The sequence below is a fragment of the Musca vetustissima genome, unplaced genomic scaffold (genome assembly GCF_032173495.1).
Source record: "Musca vetustissima isolate MV318-11 ecotype Yass unplaced genomic scaffold, APGP_CSIRO_Mvet_v1 utg6568, whole genome shotgun sequence".
In the NCBI taxonomy this organism is placed as follows: Eukaryota; Metazoa; Arthropoda; class Insecta; order Diptera; family Muscidae; genus Musca; species Musca vetustissima.
Window position 1 is genome coordinate 79,593 of NW_026882783.1, and position 25,069 is coordinate 104,661.

The 25,069-nt window shown below is 33.6% G+C and overlaps 1 protein-coding gene across 1 annotated transcript; it reads left to right on the forward strand.

Moving 5' to 3' along the window:
- Nucleotides 1-11,676: 11,676 nt before the first annotated feature.
- On the forward strand, nt 11,677-24,348 carry LOC133329467 (slit homolog 1 protein). The gene is made up of 3 exons (XM_061537939.1): nt 11,677-12,643; nt 18,167-18,327; nt 22,964-24,348. The coding sequence occupies exons 1-3, from the start codon at nt 11,765-11,767 to the stop codon at nt 24,240-24,242; spliced, it is 2,319 nt and encodes a 772-aa protein (XP_061393923.1). The 5' UTR covers nt 11,677-11,764; the 3' UTR covers nt 24,243-24,348.
- The last annotated feature ends 721 nt before the right edge of the window (nt 24,349-25,069 follow it).

Sequence of the window (25,069 nt, forward strand, 5' to 3'; positions counted from 1 at the left end):
AAGGTAAAAGTCCTCTCTTTTCCACGAAACGAAATCAGACAATAATTTTCAAATAATATTCAAGGATTCGGATTCACCCGAAATAAAAAGAGTACAAACGAAAAATTTAACTATCTTGCAGACAGACAGACACACACACCCAAACAAAATTCGACTGTCGAATAAATATATAGACGCAGAGACAGACAGACGAACTTGTGTGGCTTTACATTCTATATTAGCGGACCAGAATACCACATTTTTCATCTGTAGTAGTGGCATTGGTAATGATGTCGGTCTGCTGTTCGTTATTTGGCATTAAGAATCATGGACACTAGGATTTCACTGGCGGATTTGATGAGGTTGATTATTGTTATTGTTTTCTCTTTCACTGACTGAATGTTTGGCTGGCTGCCTGGCTGGTTGGAGCAATTTCATTTTAGATGTTTAAATTCAGATAAAGCCCCCAAGACATTTATTGGATGAATAGCGAAGTTAAATGATTTGACGGTTTTATTGGATTTGTGTTTTCTTTTTTTTTTTTTTACCAAAATAGAAAGGTGTCTGTGGCAGGATTTAGCTTATTATAATAGAATAAGAATAAGAATAATTTGTAAGCAAATAATAATAACTTATGGTTTTTAAAATGATTGTTATTCAATTTGATTTTTTTCGTTTATTTACAGACCGACTAGGACAACATTTAAAGCGGTAAGTCTAGTCTAGTCTATTTGTTTGATTATTTTATTTAATAAAGTAAATGTATAAGGTCCATGGTAGAATGTAACCAAAGAGCTCATAAAAACTTTGAGACAAATTTGGTAAATTTTTTATAGAAGTGCATTGTTTTATCTTTTTTTTCGTAACATAAAAAAAGGTTTATAATATTTAATATCATATTTAAAAATAACACATTGTCTATTATCAGGGTATCAACTGTACGGAATGTAGATGTAGAGGACATACAAATTTCGGACGGATGAAATTAAGGACTTTTTTATTTCAAAATTTCATATTGTCTAATTTTGAGATTTTAAAACTGCTGAGAAGCTATTGCATTCTGTCAATCATTCAAGATCTTCAGTATTTACATTTTCCCTAATGTATTATTTTTTTATATTTTTATTCATTTGATTTTATTAAAACACAAAGTAATTTGAGTTCCCCAAAAAGTATATGGCGCTACTAAAAATGTTCTATCATCATTCATAATATGTTAATTTTATTTCGACAGCCAACAGGCGCTTCCAGTGTTCAAATTACATTTCAGCATGTCCAACAACAACACATACTCGAATATATCTCAATAAAAACAAATTTTAAAATATCATAAAAATCACTTTTATAACAACATAAAAATACTGAGGGTGGTAGATACTAAAATACTGCTAGCTTCCACCGTTTGGATGATTTAATAAACAAGATTTCTATGTTGTCTATATGTTTTGTGTTCATGGCCCAACCAACCTCTCCATGTTCTAGGAGTTTTTGATGAGTTCTTTTTAGCCAAAAACCAAACAAGCTAATGGCCAAACATTAAAACCTATATCGCCAGTGGTGGCCTCTGGTTTTATGATGGCAACACGCATGATGGAGGTGGTGCCTGCCAGTTCATAACTTGTTTCATTGTTTTAGCAAATGAGCGAAAATATGCTCATAAAAATGTTAAATATTTTGTTTTGGCACAAAATGGAGATGCCTTGTCTGTGATAAGGTAAAAGGTATAACTTTTTTCCTGTACTCGTAAATTTACCCCTTTTATGGAGGTTAACACCAAACCTAAAACAAAAATATTTAATGCCGCCCCTACACATTGCCATCATTATTAGCATTGCGATCGCTACAAAATTTCTCTTCGATGTTTCCCTTTTAAGACAGTATCAGGAAACCTTTTGGCAAAGTGATTGATGTCTAACAGCGGTTGGCACACTCACTCATTCACTCACACCGAGTGTATGTGTCAATTGTCTTCCACTTCCATGCCATTCCACTTCATAGCTGTCCGCCTGAACATTACCTGAACGAGATTCAGTCGACAGTCAAATAAACTCTAGCTGGCGGTCGTAAACAAACTTATCATTTTGACATTTTAATGACGTCTGTGGTAAGTAGGTACAAAACGGTATGCAAAGTGTTTAGATAAAACTTCATCATCATCGTCGTCAAACATCAACGTCATCATCATGATGAACATCATTCCAAGACAAGAAAGAAGCTTCAAATTGTATTGTGTTATAACGAGTGTGTGCGCGCTCTGATGGAAAGAGGTAGTAATAATGTAAAAGCTTTACTTCACACACATCCACGATATAAAGAAATTTGAAAGATGTGCGACTTTGTGAGGGGAAAGGGAGGCGTGTCTTGTAATTTTAATACAAAAAACTATCGCATCAAAAGTAAAGTAGAAAATCTTCAACTGGCGAAAATTAAGAGTTTGAGTTGTGCCATCATCCATTATAACAAGACCCAGTGGCAAGTGAGGTGGGGTTGAAAATTTCCAGGAAAAATTCAAATTCAATTTTAAAATACCACGGATCTTCTATTCTTCTTCTTTTTGGAAGAGTAAAAAATATTTTCTTACCACTTAATCCTGAAATTGAGATTTGTATACAGACTTGTTGAATAAATAAATATAAATAAATCGAATTAATATGCTCTAATATTGTTGTTCATTTTGTAGTAAATATGGACGTATTTCCCTTACACGTTAGGCCAGCGATATGTTTCCCTTGTATCCCTTCCTTATATATCGACTTGAATAAAATTACTCCGAATTTTCTTGAGATCATATAACAATATTATTCAAAATTCCTTACTTGATCCTGAGTTCGCTGGTTTGTCATATTTTGATCGAAGTTAGTTACATTGCTAATTAACATATTCTTAGGGATTTTAAAATTTTGAACAATGAATTAAGCTTAATTACCTACAAAGAAATTTTGGGTTCCTCTGAAGTTTAGTCTCATAAAGGAGCCAATTCCCCTTTCCTTTTTACTTCCCTTTTGTAATTAAACTTATCACTCCGCTCCACATCCCTACTATATAGGTGGCACATTTTTTCAGTTTTGTTTTATTTTCTCTGCTTTTGCATAAACATGTTTTACTTCATCGTCAAGGGGCAGGCGTTTAATAGCAAACAGAGTGACAGCTTTAATGGCGCTTTAATCATCAAATCACCTTACGACAGAGAGACAGACATAAAACAGAAACAGAAAAAACGTAAAACACAGCGACAAGCGTTACACAAAGTCTTTAAAGATTTCAGTTTACCACCCATCCCCCTTGGCCAAATATGCCATCACCATGTCCCTTGCTTTGACTATCTATCCGGCAAATGTCTCTGCTCTCTGTAGATTTCAACATTCGCAAGCGAACTTTGGCTTACCTTACTTTGTGCAGAGTGCAGTAATGTAATTTCATGAAAGACGAAAAAACTCTACAACAAGTAAGAAATTATGTAAATGCTTAAAGACATTGCCGGAGCAGCGTTATTGTAGTTGTTGTTCGTGGTGGTGGTGGTGATAGTTGGCAACAAAAAACGCCAAAGAACATATTAAAGGTATTTAAACACTATTTTTACCCCGTTTTATTTTCATTAATGTTGTAAATCATGATAACACTCTCGCACTCGGTTTATTTGTCATGTTAAGTGTTCGGAGCTCTGAATTTCCCTGCGGTCTCTGGGAATAAAACAGTCGAGATGAAAGAAAAAAACAAAACCCAGGCAGAGATACAAATTTAAGCGAACATCTGACATACGGCCTGAGGCCAAAAAATGTCATTTGATATGAATGAGTAGGTGCTCAGAAAATAAAAAACGGGGCATGAAAAAAACGCCAACAGTTTTGGGAATAGGGTTAAATGTGGAAGTCTGGAGCAATATATAGCTGGAGCCTGGAAGCTGGAGAGGAAAACATAAATTATGAAATAAATCACACAAAGGATGAAACGAATGAATGAAAGAAACAACAACACCGCCACCATCACGGTGTAATTCACATAATGCATAAATCTTGTTACAGTGGGGACACAAACCATCACCATGAAGATATTAAGATTAACATTAATTTGATTTAAATGTAAATTTTTTGTTCTCTGTCGTGGCCAGTAATTTGCGTCTCAATTGCGAGGGTTTTTGAGTAGATGGGAGGCAACAAATGTATATTAAATGAAATAAAAACTTTAAAGTATTTTCCCTTCGCCACGACGTATGTCAGAAGTTGAAGTATGATATTATCCTTTGCTGTCAACCTTTCTTGTATAAAAAGGTATGTTTTAATTTATTTCCTAAAAATATGGGGTTCCTCTTGCATTAACTTATCATTGAAAATTATGAAAATGCGGCCTAGGACCAAGGTTAATTTTTTGAAAAAATTATAAGTGGCTATCAGTAATTGTTAATCGTTTGTTTGTAAAACAAAGTGTCAGCATGTAATGGGGCCTATACATAAAATTTATAGTCATACAAAATTAATATTACCCATACGCACTAACGTCTTATGTGTGTATTGTTTCATTGTTTAAATTTTCCAAGTCATAATAATTGCAAAAATAAAATTTCTCATACATCTCCAAGAACATTAAACTAAACACTTTCTCTCCTATCCATTGCATGTAATACTATTGGAATAGTATCTATAAAACAATAACCCAACAACTTGTCTGTTTCTATTTTTCTTTTCTACAAATCAATTCAATTTATTAAGTTTGTAATATAACTTTTTTATTTGCCATTCACAACAAATTGTTGAACTTGTAACTGCAAGAGCAACAGTCATCCATTCACAAGTACGCCATCGTCGACATTACCATCATCCTCAGCTGCATTCATAAACAACAACAACAACAGCAGCAGCAGAAAAAAGTCCTTAACCTTAATTGAAAAACTAATCAAACTCTACAGCCAGCAATAAAACCATGAATCATTGTTAGACCTTGAAGTTGGTTGCTTTTTGCCGATTCTCTCCTCCTCCACCATCTTCGTTTGAATTTTTTTTCGCAAGCTTTAAGTTACTTTACGAACAGCTCAACATTCGTTGCAGTGAAAGTGTTAAATTGAATATTTGCATGTGTCATTGAAAGGCATTGTTTGTCAAATCGGGACGAAGAGAAGCGGCAAAACAAATCGTGATAAATTTTAAACTTGCAGTTTTTCCCCTGGTGCTCCAATTTTTCTTTGTCGTTTTTTTCTCAGTTTCTACTTTGCTCGCAATCTCTCAACTAAAGCAAGTTGTTTTGTCATTGTCACACACCAACAGGATCAAGTGGGCGAATAGCAGGGTAAAGCAGAAGAAACAAATGCAAACTAACAGCTCTATATAAATATTGGAAACAAAATACTTTCGTTTCGCCCTATACTCCCCGTCCGATAGACGTTGGTGGGGTTGTGTCAAAGTTTTGCGTCTCAATTCTTAGTTAATTTGAGCAGCTGTCTGCAGTTTTGCTTTTGACACAAAACGGAAGGCGAAATTCAACACAACAATAACAACTTTTTCTCCTCAACTCAAGTCAACAACAATAATCGAAAACCCCAACTGCAAACTTATAGACGACAGGTAACAAGCCAAGCACTTCGATATCATCAAATAGGCAAAACACCAAATAAACGTCCCGCGGGGAGTCTTGTCTTTTGCCATGGCATATTGGCGATAAACAGAAACAAATACGAACAGCTCAACATGCAACACCGTACCGGCAATGCCACAGCAAACAAACAAAACCATGCTTCCGTTTATTTGTCGTTTTTTCTACAATTTTCATCATCACAATTGTCACAAGCACACGTAAAACTTTTCTCTTGTGGTTTTTCAGACCCATCCTCCCCAAACACACTTCTCCTCCCCATCATTCGTCTGCCAACTTTCTTATTCTACTTACATGCATCCATCTATAGCCAGCCGAACTCATTTGCCAAGGTAATGAAATTGTGCGGTAACAATTTCAATGCAATTGTTATATCCGTTTCCCCATTGGTGGTGGTGTGGGGTAGTGTTGTGCCCTATATCATTCTTCCTGGTCAAACAGCCATTTCAATTGTTCTTTTTCCATGTTTTTCCTTGCAATATGCGGTCGTTGTTGTTTTTGTGCTATTGTTGCCTGCCTCATTCATGTTTTTGTCAAGTTCATTAAAAGAAAATAGTCTGAGTTTAAGCTCTCTATTTGCAATGTCACCACTCACGGTTTTCATTTGTTAACAACAACAAGAAACACGTTGAGAAGTATAAAGTAGAAAGAATTGAAATTGAAATGTAATGAACTGAACTGAAAATGAACTTTCCCTTTTATTTCGGAATGAAAAATAAAAAAAACAGAAAAGCTCAGCAGGAACAGTAAAAATCATTATCAATGTTAATTGCAATTTTTGTTATTACAAAAAAGTTGAAAATCGATAAATTATTTTCAAATGCGCAAATGTTTAAATATGACAGTGAGTAAGATGGCCTTTAATTATCATGGAAAATAAATGCTTTGTTTTCCTAAAAATAACTTAATTCTCTTGAATGATACCTTTCCTTAATTAGACATCAAAATTTTGAAATTAAAATAACGTCACTTGAATAACTCACAAATAAATAAAAAAGTCAACAAATTTAATCATTATAATAATAAGTAATAATAACTAGAGATGTTCAAAAAGTGTTGCACATTTTGTAAGTAGTTTAATGTTAGCTCTACTATAAATTTTCACCGCATTAATATAGCATAAGGATATTCTTTAAAGTATTGAAAACAAAAAAAGTCTCCACTAATGGTGGCCTTTAGGCCAAAGCCTTGAAATTCTAAGTCGATAAAAATCCATATTTGCATATTCGGCATTATATGGTCACCAGACATTTAAAAAGTTTTTAAAAACAAAACTTATAACCTTTCTTAAATTTTAAAATCAACCTTTTTTTTTGATACACATATTTATTTGCCAATTTTCCAGCCTTATCAAGGTCGTTGCCGTTTGCTCTTGAAGAACAGCTGCTGCATTACTTAACTGCATTTCTGTCTTGTCTAATTTCCAATTTCGATGCCATGCAAACATAACCTAAGCTGCCTTAAGGAAATGAGCCAAGTCCAAAACCCCCACCCCCAAAAAAATAGAATTCTGCCAAGAAGTTGTTATTTTGTCTGCAGCACATGCTTGGCATATTTTCAAAATGGCAATAAATTTCCCAGCATCAAAAAACTACATACGAGAAAGAGATGGGGAGATAAGCAAATTCTTAGAAATGAAATTTTGACAAGAAGCAATTTTGGTAATATGTTAAAACATAATTTATGAATCATAAATTGAAATCGGTTATATGTATGTGCATAAAAAACACCTCCGCCATTGTGAGCAGCATAACAAGAACATTAAACACAATAATTTGGTAAAATTTATTAATTGGCATTTAAAATATTTACACATTCATTAATTAAGTCATATGTTACACATAAACTTTTAAGGCGTGAGATTGAGAGAACCCATTTGATGTCGACGACAGTTCGTTAATAAATTTTGTGAATAAATATATATTTTTTTGGTCCATTCTATTCGTTTATGATATGACATCTTAAAAAACATTTTATCATACCCTTCATAGCATTGTCAGGCCAAAAAAAATAAATATCAACGCCCACCAGTTTGGTTATTGATATTGGAGATCGTGCGACAGCATTTCATTGGAAAACTGCTGAAATTTCCATAAACATGCAAACTGTTTTTGAGTGTATGTGTGTGTGGATGTGTATGGGTGATGGACTATGTGGCAATTTTGGAATTTCTTCAGATACTACTTCCAATGCTACTTATTGTTGTGTTGTTTTTATTTTTTCCTTTTTTGTGATTGTTTTTATACCATGGAACTACCATTGCAGTATAAATATTGCTTTAGTGCCACAGCTGTTGAACTTTTGGGGATAAGCATTGAGATATGGAGATAAAATATCATCAAAACGAAAATGAATTGCTACTGGAGTGTTTTTTATTTTTATTTCTATTTATTCGAAGTAAAATTTATAGGCATCTTCTTTTTTTTTTTTTTTTTGTGTTTTGTCTTTGTGAAAAAAATGTAATAAATCAAATTAAAGATAGGCCAAAATGTTTATTAAGAACAGATGCTTAATGGGGGAAAAAGGAAATTCTTTAATATGTCTTTATGGGAATTCAACAAATTCTTTGAGGTTATTTAAAAGTGAATAACTGAAAATGAAGAGTCAATATATTACTTATATAAACAATATTTAAAAAAGCTCAAAGAATTCGATTCGAATTCCATATTACTACTATTATCGGAGAGGAGAAAACTGTAATATTAATCAATTAAGGGTTCCTTAATAAGTATATCTTCCTTTTTGATTAAAAACTAACAATTAAACAATATTTAAAATCTTGCACCCACCCTAATATCTTACGCTAGACTATAAGTTCATGACATTTATTCCACATTGATTTGTTGAATTTATCATCTATAAATCTGCATTAAATTGGGCGCCATTTTTAGATGATAATGTTTTCAAATGCAAATACTTAGGTATTAAAGATTTTGATTTTACTCCATGTATACTCAAAATTTTTTCGTTCATAGAATCAGAACGTTGTTACTACTCCAATTCTCCACAAAATTTCTGCCTTCATTTCTCAATGACCTAATCTAATGAACGAATACAAATTATGACAATTTATTATACGTTTTTTATTTATATTTAACACATGTTTAATTATCACAATTTCTCTTCCATGAGAGTATCTCCAAGGGGGTAGACAAAAAAAACTTTACAGACATGTTTTCTTTAATGCCAAATTATTCAGTCAAGTGTCTTACTTATTTCCTTTTTTTCAATCTCGGCAAATTGTACTAAAATAGTTTTAATGCAAGACCCAGCACACACACACACACACAGAAAAAACGTACTAGGCACAGACCCCCTGTCAGACAATTGTGGCAAAGACACTCAGTCGATTTTACTAGAGGACAGTAGGGGCAACATGAAGACGAGCGGGACGTACAACTCTATGACGCCATAATGGCATAAATGCAATTGAATCTTTTTTATCTGCGGTACAATGTCTGTGTATTTTGTTTTGCCCCCAGACCCTCTACTTCATGGCAAACGTAAACAGTGGCACGAGACAATTACCACTACACACTCGTACACACACACATAAAGAAGAACATTGAAAAATCAACAACAAAAAAACAACTGCACAATTTTCTATTCTGATGCAATTTTTCTGTTCGGCAAAACTTTGCATTGCGTCTAAAATATCCACTTAAGTAAAAACATTGTTTAAATAGGAAACACAGAAACGGAGACGTTCCGAAAGCCAACGACAGAGAGATGCCGAGACAGACACCCTATAACGACGAATGAATGCACAAGATTCTTGTTTTTTTTGTAATGAACAAAAAATGTTTGCTAAAATAAAATAATATTTGTCTTTGGAGCAAGGCAAAGGGTGAATGGAGAAAAATGCAGCAGCAGCAACAACAATAACGACAGAGACAAAGGTTAAAATACGTTCAAGTATTCGTTGGCCAAAGAGTTCAAACAGATGAGAAATGACTATAACAAATGATGGTAGTGTAGTAGTGGTGGAGTGCAGGAAGTTAGGTCATTGTTACTGCCGTTTTTTTTTCTGGCATTGCATACTTTTAGGAAATGTAAAAAAGTTCACTTAGTTATGTGTAGTGCAGCGACAAAGTGGATAATGTAAAAACAAACAAAAATATAAATAATTAATGAATAACTACTTACTGGGTTTATATAATTAAAAATTGTGTCAAAAAAATAGAACTGCGAGAAAAAGCAATACGAAGATATATAGAGCAAATTTGAAAGACATTGTTGAAATTTTTCATTTTGTTTATTTAGCGAGGAATGAATAAACAGTCTTAACATTTTGTAATACACAATTAGAAATGAGACATGAATTTAATATTGTAAGTAAAGTGAATAAATGATTATTCACATATTGAACTTAAACTTTACTTGAAATAAAATAAAACCTCGACTATGTTCGAAAATTCAAATACAGTTCATGAAGAATACTCAATAGATTGATTTTATTGTTATATGCACTTTTCCCAAAACAAATTATTGTATTTTTAATTGTTATTTACAGTTCTAAAATTACCAATTGTTACAATTATTTATGTCTAGACAAAGGTACTTTGTAAAAAACGCCCACTTCCAATATCGTCATATCAATTTAAAGGCAATTATCAAATACTTGATAATCCTACTTAAAAAATGTTTTCCATTGATTATATACAACAAGAGCAATACACGTTAATCGGCAATATTAATGTCATATAATATTTATTAAGAAATTCAATTTAAAATGAATCGTATTATGGCTTAACACAGTCTACGTATATATAAAAAAATATTAAGTAGGCATTATTGTTTTTCTTTTTTTGTAGAAGACAAAGTATTCCTTTTGGGATTTCCAATTATCGTTTAAAGTCCAAGCACACTAAAAGGCGAGTGTTTTAAAAAAATCCTCCTGTCATTCACCTTTACAGACTTTTCGTACAACATCAACGTCTTCAACTTTAAAGCACACTTCTAGGCTGTATGCCATAAAACTCTCTTTAATATATATTTTTAGGCTGCATGTCTTTGCAAATTATGTCTTCTTTGTTGTTTTAATGACTTTTCTGAGACTTTTTTATTACCTTGCCTTCGACATTCAACTTGCTTTTTAACATGTTTTAATTTGTAGCCAGTTTTGTTTTTCCAACAGCAATGACCTAGCAGCTCAAACAAACTCATAAAACAAACAATCCCCCTTTTTGCTGCTCCTGCTGCTGGCGGCAATGAACTGGAAGAACAAAAACAAAACATTAAATGTATTTTTGATTAGCTTTTAACTTTATCTGCAATGAAGTTCATTATTTTGCTGGCAAAAATCAATAACTTTATTTTCACAAGCCAGCAAATGCTATGAGCTTAGCAAAATGTTGGGCATGTATTGGAGGGGCGCACAGTCAAGTAAAATCCTAGACAAATTTTTTTTCTTTAATATTTTTCGGTTTAAAAAAATGTTTGCTTAAAATTAAATTTTCAAAGCTATCAAGCTATGGCAGGGATATAACATGAAGTTGTTCACATCGAGTCTAAAGATTTGTAAGGGAAAATACGTAGTAATTTTAGAAATATTAAATTTAGTCCTTAAATTTCAAAATATTGGTAATTCTTATAAACTTTTCGTAGATTTCGTAAATGTAATGAATAACTTTAAAATCTTCTTTAAAATCTTCTTGTAAACATATGACAATGGATAGAAAAAAATACTATTTAAGTATGGCAGTTGGCATATACATTTTACCGTTATTATCTTATACACCACGTATATAAATGTAGACCCTTTTTCCGTACTATATAATTCATTTAAATATAGCAAACTTGTAATATAGTCCTTTAAACAAAAACATATATTACTTTATACAGCATAAATAAAGACGTTCCATTTAAGTGTGCTATTTTATCGTCATTTTATATTCATTGTCGTTAGTCGCTCGTCGTCTAACCACTTTTATATTCTTTAATTAAATCTTTATTTCTCTTTTTGTGTCTTTTCCATTTCAGGCTCATGTGTTGATTTACACACAGAATGTGTAATTCGCCTGCTCTCTATTTGGCCTCACAACAACTACATACGCCGAGCATTTAATTAGTTGTTAACTATTCTCAAAAGGTTTCGCTACCTTTTGTCTCCTGCTGCTGTTGCCATTACCACAAAATCGTTCGACAAACGACATTTCACCATTAAACGAATACGACAGCAGCATCGACAGCGCCAACCACAATGAAACATTTACACCGAATTACACATGTAAGATGGCGTATGACATCATCATCATCGTCGTCGTCATCCAGATCTACAAGCACCTTATCCTCACTGTTTAGTATACCTTGGCTACACTTAAGCTCATTACTTCTAATCCTGCTTAGTTATCACCAACATACTCAAGCGTTTTGTCCCTCAAAATGCCAATGTTTGGGTGGCGATGCCAACAGTAAGGCCTTCTGTGTGAACGCCGCCCTGGAAGATGTGCCAATACAATTGAATCCCGAGACCAAATACATCAATTTAACGCTGAACAAAATACGCAACATTCAATTCACCCTGCCATTCTATATGAAATTGGAAATACTGGATTTGTCGCGTAACATTATCGAAACATTGGGCTCGAAAAATTTCGAATATCAAACGGAGATGCGTACCCTGAATCTCAGTCACAATTCTGTGAGTTCGCTGCAAAAGGATGCCTTCAAGGGTCTGAGTAATTTGTTGGTATTGGATTTAAGTTATAATCGCATTGACATTGTCGATCACACAGCCATGAATGACTTGACATCGCTGGTGGAACTGGATCTGACCAATAATAACATTATGAGCCTAGAGGATAACACGTTTCGCAATTTAATGTCCTTGGATATACTGATATTTAAGAATAATCAATTACTGGATATACCAGCCAATAATCTAAGACATTTACAATCGTTAAAGTCTCTAGATTTATCGGATAATTTGGTCGAATATATACGCAACGATAGCTTTGAAGGATTGCGGGAACTGGTAACCTTGACTGTGAGAGGAAATGTGATAAGTGAATTGGATTTAAGTGCTTTTGAGGGTTTAATAACCCTTAAGCATATGGATATAGCCAACAATAATTTAACGGTAAGTTTATATTTTAAGCTGTTAACATTGTGTTGTCCCATAAAATTTTATGTTGCAGACAATTTTTTCATAAAAGAAAATATCTCAAATAGAATATGAAACAAATGAAAAACACAATACAACCAAAAAGTCTATTTAACTAAAAGTTAAACACTAAAAACTCCGAAATATCTTGTCAAACTTTTTAGACATACATACCTGTATAACTTTTAGCATGGCTAGGATACAAACATTCTTCTAGGCAAATAAACAGTAAACAGGTATTTGCCCAAAAGTATACCATAGATATAAATACATATTTCAAGAGTATGAAGCATATTAAATATGTATGTATGGATGTACTGAAAGTCTTTGCTATCTTTAGTTAAATAGTATGTATTACATTAGGGTGGTATACCATGAAAGCCCATGCGGCACATTTTTTAAGAAATGTATTTTATTAGTGTTGGCGGGTTATTTGGGATACCATTTGTATTTTGTTCTTGCAAAATAGTCAGGCTTAATCCCAGTTTGTTGTTTTTATAAAAAAACAACTATTTATTAGTGGGGAATGTATGGCATTGTCCGCCGGGGGGTAAGGCAGGGAAGACTATAGTTTCGGATCTCGCCACTGATCCTCATCAGTTCCCTTAGTTTTTTGTTGGGATATTCTCCCCAGAAGCTATCAATAGCTTCTTTACAAAAAACCTTTCAAACCCAAATGTCTCTTGTGACAATTCGAAGTTCTTACGTTACCAGCGATACGACCCCAATGAGAAGTTCGTTTCGTTGGCGCCTGACTTCGTGGTCAACAAGGCATTTACAGACAACTACAATACATTTCCCACTGCTATGTGTCGTCACTTTGTGACGAATGCACATAACGTTGTTGTTGGTATTGCTAGTTAAGGCAATAAACCAAACAGTATGACCGTGCCTCGTCTACAACAAACAACAAACTGGGATTAAGCCTGACTATTTTGCAAGAACAAAATACAAATGGTATCCCAAATAACCCGCCAACACTACTGAAGTTGTAGACGAGGCACGGTCATACTGTTTGGTTTATTGCCTTAACTAGCAATACCAACAACAACGTTATGTGCATTCGTCACAAAGTGACGACACATAGCAGTGGGAAATGTATTGTAGTTGTCTGTAAATGCCTTGTTGACCACGAAGTCAGGCGCCAACGAAACGAACTTCTCATTGGGGTCGTATCGCTGGTAACGTAAGAACTTCGAATTGTCACAAGAGACATTTGGGTTTGAAAGGTTTTTTGTAAAGAAGCTATTGATAGCTTCTGGGGAGAATATCCCAACAAAAAACTAAGGGAACTGATGAGGATCAGTGGCGAGATCCGAAACTATAGTCTTCCCTGCCTTACCCCTCGGCGGACAATGCCATACATTCCCCACTAATAAATAGTTGTTTTTTTATAAAAACAACAAACTGGGATTAAGCCTGACTATTTTGCAAGAACAAAATGTATTTTATGTCAAATCAGAAATATATTAACCTGTCAATAGACTACAGTTTACAAAGGTGCTAATGTTAGTGGATTTTTTTTTTAATAACTCTTCAGTATTTTTTATTTTAATATTGACTTTTTTGGGAATATGTATTGCCATTTTTCCCCATTGACCACTCTAATATTTTACCTTGCATGTTTCATACTCGACCGCTGTATTGTTAGCTTCAAAGAATTTTTAAAGATATTTTAAGTAGTTTCCTGTTCAACATGCCACTTCTAGACCTAACACACAAACATGTTTAGAAATACACAATCTTACATCCCAACATAAATACGCACACACATACATCCACTTATGTTTGGATTCCTACACATATACTGGTAACAATGACAATAAATTCTATACTTTTGTTGGGACCATACGAGGACATAACAATGTACAGGTTGTCCTGCTGTTTTATAACCAATGTTCATAACAACCAAGCCATCCATGGAGCCATAATATGTTTGTGGTTAGAGACATTTTGTATCACACACACACACACTTCTGATGACAAACTGAGCGAGGGAAAGACATACCGACAGACAGACAGACACACCTAAATTTAAACGAAACCGGTGAGTGGCAATCTACAAGAGGATGTAGTTAAGAAACTGTGCATGTGCAGAGTTTCAGAGTCATCTAAGAATTTAGTAGTTGTTATATTTATTTTAATAGAAAGTCTTGTTGTGGTGTACTCTACAATCGGTATAGATCAATCTTTTGGGGAAAAATGTTTCTCAACGAAGAAATTTAGGACACAGTTTTAAAACTCAGTGGGTTATGGTTATTTCTAATGCAGAGTATTGAATTTCTCCAAAAAAGAAAGAGTTCGACTACAAGTTAATGTAACATATTTTTATATAGATAAATAAGAGATACGTCCAGATATACCCTTGTGATCATAATTTTGTTCAATAAATGGTATAACAATATCACGAATTGAAGTATTTATTGAATATTTACCTTTGTACTTCTTAATAGAGATTCTAAGGAAAGCTTGGATATATATTGTTCTTCCTTTCTCCTCGTGGTTTGATATAAAACAAATATTTACATTTCAGCCAAGTACACGAAATAGAGTCATTTTACTTAAAAGTCTTTCAATTTCCCACATAAGGCATTTTAAAATTCGCCTATTACCCATTTGCATCGTTCATATTTAAAATATAACAAATTTCCTTTGTGGTATTCATATTTGTAAAAAAAAGAAACGAATGACAAAAAGAAACCGCATACCCAAAATTTTATTTCAGAAACCTCACTCAAAAATGAATATTGAAATTTTGTTTAAGTAACAATTTTAACACTTTGTATTGTGTGTATCCTTTTATTTAATACTTCTTTCAACACTTCATCTACCACAACAACAACAGCAACAACTACAAGACTCCAACCTAGAACAACAAATAGGACTTTATTAAATTTCTTTCTCTCAAAAGGACTTCACTTATTGTTTTGTGGTCTTTAAATATATCAAAGGAGAGGAATGAGGTCAGAAAGAAACAAATATATATCATTCAGAAAGAATTTTATTTTAAAAATTGTGTTCTAGTTTTGCACATCAACAAAAAAAAAACTAAATAAATTCCTCAGGAAAATATGAAATGCGTATGTATGTATGTGTGGTTATGAACAGCTAGCTAGTGTGATGTACAAATATACCATTTGCTCTGGTATAAAACTATTATAACGATAGAACTACCCACAGATGCATGCATACATATGTATGTGTGTGAGTGAGTGTGTTCATGCATATTTACTAAAAAGATTCCTATATTTGTGAATGAAATTCATTTTCAGTTTTGCTTTTAACTCGGCTTCATCTCCCTCCCTCCGCCTCTCTGTCTCGTTTCCTTCCTTTTTGTTTTGTATTTTTTTGAAATATGCAATAATTCATTTATTGAATGTATAGAGTTATTTATGCTCCAATTAAGTTTGCATTGCAATTTGCGTAGAATATACCCCCAATGGAAATTGAAATTAAATGTATACCGAAGTTCAGAATTTGTATCTTTTTTCTCTGATAGTATATTGTTGAAAATTTGACTTCAAATTGAAATAAATATTAGTTATTTTTTAGAGAGAAGAGAGGAAAAATATAAAATGAATATATTTGCATCAATTTGGAAATAAATAAAGATTAAGCTTCGAAATTGAACTAAAAGCGAGAGAGAATTATTTTGTATTGCTTATAATGAATGATTTTGTTTGTCTGTGGGACCAATATCAGTAGGAAAATCGCTCTTTGAAAACCAAATAGAAAGGAAATATATTTCAAATTTTAACTAGCACCCAATTGGATGCTATTCCACTTTATTATTTTTTTTTTTCAATTGAACTCCCTTTAAGGCCCTTCACTTAACTTATTTTATGTTAGTTTTTATTTCAATTCAAATTTTTCTAGTTTACCCTTGTGTTGAAATTTTTACTCTTCACAATAAAAAATACTACATATTTTGCAATCCTTTTAACACTTTTCATTACTTTTGTTGATGAAGTGATTAAATATAATTTAGTTAAACTTAATAAACCCCTTCTGTGTTATTATTTTTCTTTTTTCAAGGGAGTTAGTCAACCAGAAATAACTGTAAATGACTTTGCCAACAATGAAATATGATGTTTGGGAGAGAGAGAAAGAGAAAAAAGTAGAAAAAAAATTCTTTCGAAAAAATACGACGTGTTTAAAAAGGGAAACTTTGTTGTTGATTATTTTGTTAGCTGACATTCCATAGCGCCCTGAAAAACGTGACCTTTTTACAACCACAGAAAAATGTTGCTTGTCAAAAACAAAAAAACCCCTCAACAGCAAGCGGACTATACAAAAACACACGACTGCCAACACCACCACCGCCGCCAGCACCACAACGACCACGTAACAAAATAAAAAATATACGAAATCCCTGACCAAACCATTGGCTAACCATTGAGAAAGTCCTCCGTCCTAGTGACCGTAAAATATTGTATTGTACTTAATAATATTTTACAACTTGAGATATGGCCAAAAAACGCCAATTTTATTTGTTGGTGTGAGTGTAACGGAAACGGAAATGTATGTTAGGTGTTTCCTTTAACCAACTACTAAGCAATACTTGCTAACAGTAATAACAATACTCTGGAGATATATACACCTTCGTCTCTTTAGGCAGCAAGAAAAACGTCTGGTGTTTGCTAATAAAATCAATCTTTTTAAAGCAAATTTGTTGTTGCCGTCAGTTCCAACTTAACAAAACAAACAAACCGAAACTATTTAGCTATAAAAACCTTTATAGCACCACATAACTGTAACTGGCGGAATGGTAGGAAAAACTACACCATCCAACACTTCTTTCTTTCGCTGGCTGGCTGGCTGACTGGCTTTTTGTCTATTTGGATTTACTATACCCTAAACAGCCACCTGAGAAAGCTTTTATCCTGGCTTTGCTTTCGTTTTTGTGTTTTTTGCCTTTTTCAACATATAAATTTACTACCAAAATAAGGTTAGTCTAAGGAGCAGGAAGTGGTAGTTGTTGTAGCACACAAAACCCTTAGACGACTATGAAAAATTTGTAGCTAAAAAACGTGCCACTGGATCGCGATAACGCCATAAACAATACGTGCCGTTGAATAATATTTGAAAATGAAATTTGAGAAATTGGAAAATGGAATGAAACACTGAATAGAAGAAGACAACAAAGAAAGTCCCCCAAAACGTAATAAAGGTTGAAGTCATTTAGATTTTGAGGGACATACAATTATTCTGTTGACGGCAATAAACTTGAACTTGAAAATAGGTTTTGTTTCGAAATATGTCTAAGAAGGAAAAAAAAAATTTGAACAACAAGTTAAAAATACCATACAGTACCCCAAACATCTCTAAGAAGACTATTTAATCGTATATATTTATTGTTTTTTATTTTTTTATAAATTGTACTCAAGATTTAATTGCTTATAAAATGTGTAATTAAAATATTTTGTTCGCTTTTATTTACAATCTTCAACCTTGAAATCGTATTAATTAAATTTCATTTCTTTTTTTTCATTTTTTTAGATGGTACCCACCCAACAACTTTCGAAACTCTCCAATTTAACACATCTGACTTTGAGCGGAAATCGTTTTACCAATCTACCGGCTGTGGCTTTCCTAAATTTGTTTCATTTACGTGAATTGCATTTGAATCGTTTGGATTTTCTGCAACGCATTGATTCGAGGTAAGTTTGAGATTTATTCATGATGTTAAACATATTCGTATACCACCCCATCAGCCATGCATTTGCAATTTTTCTCCAATCAACTATGAACAAATTTAAGTATGAAAAAAAATATCCACTTAAAAAACTATTACGAATTTCCATCCATTAATGAATGCTAATGACAATGTAAATTGGAAAATGTTTTTCCTTTTTTACGATTTTTTCGTTGCGTTTCGAAACGCTGTATTTTCTCAAATTATCCAACCATTAAAATAAACATTATGTCGGTAATAATGCATATAAAACGATATGTTATATTAAATTACATGACTGGATAATGATACACTCGAAGAAAAAAATTTAATAAAAATAAAAGTAAAAATTTGATATTTTCTCACTTTTTTAAAAAGATTTTTCTAATTACATTTCAAGTCATATTCTTCACACTTCGAAAATTAGTCTAGGATTTCCATAGAAAATTGTCTTACTTTGCTATCTTTCTTATCTTTTATTTTTCTTTGAGTGTATACTCATATTCATAATACCTTTACCTGATTGATACACATTCACATATAAGAAAATGTATTCATACATTATCATCCACTCACTACCTACAATTAATGTTGTTTTTAAATTTCGTTTAGTTAATATGAGCCTGGTTGTTGTTTGGCTAAACCAATGTAAATACGGATAATGAATGTGCTCCGCAATAAGAGGGTTTCTTATAGAAAGAATCCACACGTAACTACATATGTAGGTTCGTAACTCTCCAGGCATCAGATTTTGACTTATGTTAAATTTTCTGATATTTCTGAGTTCCTTAGCATTCATTTCTAAGGAACTCTGTTCGACATCAACAATAATACTCGATCAACAATCGATTATATAAAACAAATACCTCATGCCCCATTTTTCAAGGCTCTGTCTTCCAATACGCCCCTGTGCCATTGTTATGCTGGTTTATTTTAAAAACAAAATCATTAAAATTCCCTGTAATTTCAAAATGAAATTATGCTAATTTCAAACTGAAAATTTTCACATTATTTATGTATTAATGGCACTCCTCGCTTACCGGGCCTATTACCAGGCAATGCGGCGCTAAGCTTTGCAATGACAAGCTGATACTCTAAACGTGTATGGGTATGTGTGTTTGTGTTTCTCTTGTTTTGCATTAAATCCTTATTATCTAACATTAAATTGCTTGCTCACACACACACACACATTCGCATACATATGCAAATACAATTATATGTATATATTGAGCTATGTGCTGTTATACATTTTATGGTATTATCCGGTTGATACGATATCATTAACATTAATACGGTTTCTGCTGTTTTACTCTTTTCACACACCTTCTCTCTCTCTCTCTCTTCGATCTCCCCCCTCTGGCCCATTAGGTTATCCTGTTTGTGGGCTTTTTTGTTCTTTTCCAATGATTCACTTTAGCTTGTATGAGTGCGTGTGTGAGCGTGGCTTTGTAAAGGGCGCTGCATCAAGCGTTAATGTTTATTTTCATTGGTAATGTTATGCCTATTTGTAGCTGGTGGTGGTGTCTGCCTGTCTGTCTGTATGTATCTCTGGGCAAAGGTATCGTCATTATTACACAAACAAATAAACACTTGCTGCATATTTTCCCAGGCTCATTTGCCAAAGAGCTTTTAAGGCTCAATGAATGTTCGAGTGTTTGCGTGTGTGTGTGTGCTTATGTTGTCAGTGGTGAGAACCTATTCAGTTTCTATTTTTTCTTCTATTCCACATAAAATAACAAACAATTCGTTACAAATACTCGTACATACATGACCCATGTGTTGTCTTTATAGTCACGGTTTACCTGTGTATTTTTCCTTTGTATAAAAAAGGATATACGACCAAAGAATACTTAATATTTTATTTAGTCTATATTATGATTATTATTGACCTGTTTAATGTTTGTGTTTTATTATATTGAAAATTATGCAAATGTTTTCGATTAACAGGAAAAACACACACACAAACGCACCAAGGCCACAATGGTCATTTATATTCATAATGGCATTCATGTGGTAAAATTGTATGGCAACAAAATAAAGTAGAAAATAAAATTAACATTAAATTTGCAAGGAACCACAACAACAACATGTTAAGAAATTAATTATGCAATTTTTAAACTAAATTAGTTTTCAAGCAAATCAGATTTTTAATATTTTAAGACCAATAATTTTAGGATCAATTATTTTAAGACCAATATTTTAAGACCAATAAATTAAAAAACTTCAGTTATCAATTAAAAATGAAGGAATCAGTAGGTATAGATAGAATTAAATATGTCTCAATTTCATTATAAAATTGTCAACAAAACTTTTAGATCCCTTTAATTTGAAAATATTTTGAAAGTGACACATCTACTTTTTAATTTAAAATACACCTCCATAAAGATAAAATTGCATTTTTCCAAGGACATTTAGTTTACAAAACTAAATTAAGATGCGTGTGCCTACGATTTCTCTTAAAATATCATCTCTTCATCTTCCTCTTCTTCTTGACTAAATTAAAAACACAAAACATTAAACCCTAACATTATTAATAGCACGTACATCCACCATCTGACCCCACATGGAATCTAAAAATATCGTATTAACCTTCCTTAAGTATTTTTACAATACCCCCCACAACACACACACACTCACTCACACACAAAAACAAAATCTCTTCAGATCTCATTTGAACAACCCAATAGATTGTCAGTTGTTCCTTCGTTCGTTTTCTTTCGTTTGGAATGTATTTGTTTTTCATTTTATGACATGCGACAGTCATATTAATCTAATAAAGAGCTCATTTTGTTAAAACTGACAGCTATATTAAAAATGACAAAAATATGAACAACACCAGAAGACAGAAAAATCCAATAAGTTTATTATGCGATGAGCCGCAAGCCAAACGACAGACCGTTGTTTTGGGGAAAAATCTAATACGAGGAGCTCTGTGGAAAAACATGTCAAATACTAAAGTGCCAAACACATAGCCACGCACACACTCACACACACATACACACTCCAATAAATTATGATAAATAACAAATGGGAAAATATGTTGTTAACATTACTCAACATTCCACATTCCGTAGGCTTAACACGTTCTGCCTGCCTGCCTGAATAGTCATTAAATTTTCCTCAAGGCCGAACACAATTTCCACCAAAAACTACCGAGAAAATGAGCAATATTCTGTTCTTACTTAACAAATATGTTCTTTTTCAATTTTGGCCTTACAACAAGTAAATATTGATGGCAATTTGTAAAATGTTTAATTGAAAACAATTTTAAAAGGGTGTCAAATTGGTTATGCGGACAGGGGTTGCGAACCGAAATGAGGGTGAACATTACTGTTAGATGTTATCTGATACCACTTTAGAAATACATGACATTCCTGGCTCCTTCCATCCATAAACTATGTTTATCCTTTTTTAATTGTTAAGTATCAGTTTTAAGCCATTTAGCAAAGCAACACTCATTAACCATTACCACCCACCACAGATCCAATATCCTTTTACTTAACTCCATTGGCTGGTTGGCTGTGAAGAGTTCGTATCATATATCCCCTGTTTTAAAAGAAACTCATATTTAAATTAATGTTATCCACATCCTTTGAGCCATTTGTGTAACCCCTCTCCATTTTCTGTAAGTACTACAAGTATCCGTTTCACCCTGTTATTCAGGGGTATCCAGCCAACGACCTTTTCTGCTTCCCTTTTTTGTTTTAGTCTCCCATTTGCTCCTCTTCCACATGTTGCAAAATCATGTGTAAACCTATACCTGGTCGTTTTGTTTCATGTCTCGAACGAATGAACGAACATTCATAACCCCCGCTCACCCTCGCACGGTCTTCCGATTTCGGTTGGTTTGCTTTGCTCGCCGAAGTGTTAAAGTACAATTTCACAAAGGGACTCCCTTTGGTGGCTGGCATTCCACCGTCTACCGTTCTATAGGAACATTTCCATTTGCATTGAAGGATTCCTCATTTGTTAAATTGTAGCGCCTGTTTTTTGTTGTTGTTGTAGGGGGATCCCATTTGTATGCTTGATTTACATTTGTGCAAATAAATATCTACATCATCGTAATACTGGTGGGAAAAGTTAAAAGGAGACACTAGAAGGGCGCTTTTAAGGCACAAAGTCAATACATCGATCAGATTATCCTTGGGAATATTAACATGGAGTCAAGGGATAGCTTTTCAGGTTATTTACCAGGAATACTGATTATAGTCATTGGGCTATTAAATGGTTGCTGGTGGATGGGGTGGCGAATGCAGAATGAGTAAAAAAGAAAACATGGGAAGGTTTCTAACGTTTTGTGAAGATAGGAAATATGGTTTTTAATCGGAAAGAAAGGAATTAGAATTAATGTAGAACGCATACATTTTTAATACTTTCCATTGAAAATTAATGTGTTGATGTTTGATAAATTTTAAAAAATGATTGAATAAAATTATATTTATAAAATTGTTTGATTACCACAAAACAAACAAACACAATTCTACTTCAATATTTTCTCCAAGTAGACTTTCAATCATCTTATATAGGAATATATTTAATTAAAAAATATTATACCCATAACTTTCCCATAATACAGCATTTTGAATTAACCTCTGTCTCTTTTTCCCTCCCTTTAATTTCAGAGCCTTTGTGGACAATACTCATTTGCAAATTCTCCATCTGAACAATAATCCCCTGCTCAGCGATTTACCTATGCGCCTGTTCCAAGGTAATCCCAATATCGTTGAAGTCTATATGCAAGCGAACAGCCTTCAGACCCTTTATGCAGCTCAATTTCCAATCGATCAGTTGGAAAAACTCTATCTGGGCGATAACCCCTTGCAATGTAACTGTACACTCTTTTGGCTGTGGCGTTTGGTAACTGGCAACTTCGAAAATGGTATACAAGGTCAGGACATGAAACCGGGCAATATGATGGGACATCATGATGCCGGTTCGGTGGCAGCTTTAGGCTCTGAACCAAATGCCGATGGTGAAGATGATAACCTGATACGTGTCGCAGCCTATGTGGCCGAACGCAAAAAGGATGTCACAGCTAAATTCCAAAATACAAACCCATCGGTAGCCTCAAGTAGCGGTTATCTAAAATTAGATGCCGAACGCATTGGCTGTGAAGTGTGGCATGACAACAAGAGAACACGCAAACATTTAGCTGCCATGACAGAAAGTGAAATAACCTGCCCCGCACATGTGGTGACAATTGTGTGTGCTGTGTTAACATGCCTCTTGGTGGTCATGACAGGAGCCAGCATCGTTTTCTATATGCGATTTGTTAAACGCCGCCGAAAGCTTATGCACGATCGCTCCCTGCGTTCCGGCAAATCAATTGTCAATGTCCATGATCGGATATTGCCACATCAGCCACTGAGTGCAGCTTCAAATGGTGGTATCGCCGGAACCCTAATGAATGGTGGCTATCCACATCACACAATGCAGCCCCAGAGGACGACGCTCAATCACAATATGCATCCCATGCATCATCAGGACTATCATCAGACTATGCCGCAGGTGGACAAATTGGAGTTGGAGAGATATTTGACAGCCCAGGCAATAGCCAACGAGTACCGGGCCCTGAAACCCTGGGAATTGCCACCTGTTAAGGATTCCAATACCTATACTGATGAGCCAGAACATCTCTACGAAAAATTCGATCATTACGACTATCCGGATGCCCACTCCATGTCCAAATCCTCAAATGGTAAACTAATGATGGGCTCAACTACATTATCCTCTACCGGTGGTGGTGTTGGTGGCGGCGTTGGTATTCATGGCTATGCCGGTGGCACTGGTACCATGAGCAGCAGTGGCATGAGTAGCATGGGTGTAGGTAGTACAAGTAGTGTTGTTGGCGGTGTTGGTGGTGGTACTCTTAACAACAAACCCCATATAGTTTATGTATGATACAATGGTAGAGAAAAGATGATAATCGATAGCGAGCGATCTTGTGCATCATCTAGTGATACTGTGGCATTAAGCAATTGTTTAAATAATAATTACGATAATACTATGTGTAGTTATATTAAATTAGTCTAAACTCTCTTATTCGTATAATAACAGAAACAACAACAACAACAAAGTGGAAAACAAACAATTAAATGATAAACCCAAAAACAAAAAATCGAAGGAGGATCAAAAAGAAATGTTCAAAACAAAAGCCCATTTAAAGTCGAACTAAAAGCAAAGAAACATTAGCCGAACATTAGGAAAACAAAACTAAAAAATAATTATTTAAAAGAAAATAACAATAAGTATAAAAATGGAAAAACTAACTTGGCGAAACAGGGAACTAATTTAGCATGATGACAAGTGGTATTAATTTGTGTTAGTTGAACAAAGAAATGGAAAAGAGGACAAATTCCCGAACTTTCAAATAAGATTCATTTTCTTTGAGGTCATGTTTTCGTGGAAATTCAAAAGCTCAAATATATATTTTAGGACATCAGGGCTAAAGTACTTAAACCCTAATATTCATATATCAAAATGAATATCATACTTAATTGTTTCGGTATTGGATATATTGAGTCGAAGATAGATTTCAATATTCCAATACAAATTTCGATTCAGAAAGCATTTAAGTATCAACTAAAAACACTTTTTTTCTTACAAAATTCTATGCAGAATTTAAAAGTTTAAATGCCAATGTTTATGTTTTTTTAATTTCTCTACCTTTAAAACTTGTCAAAATCACATTTCAACATAATATGTTAAATTCCATAACCTTTGCCAAC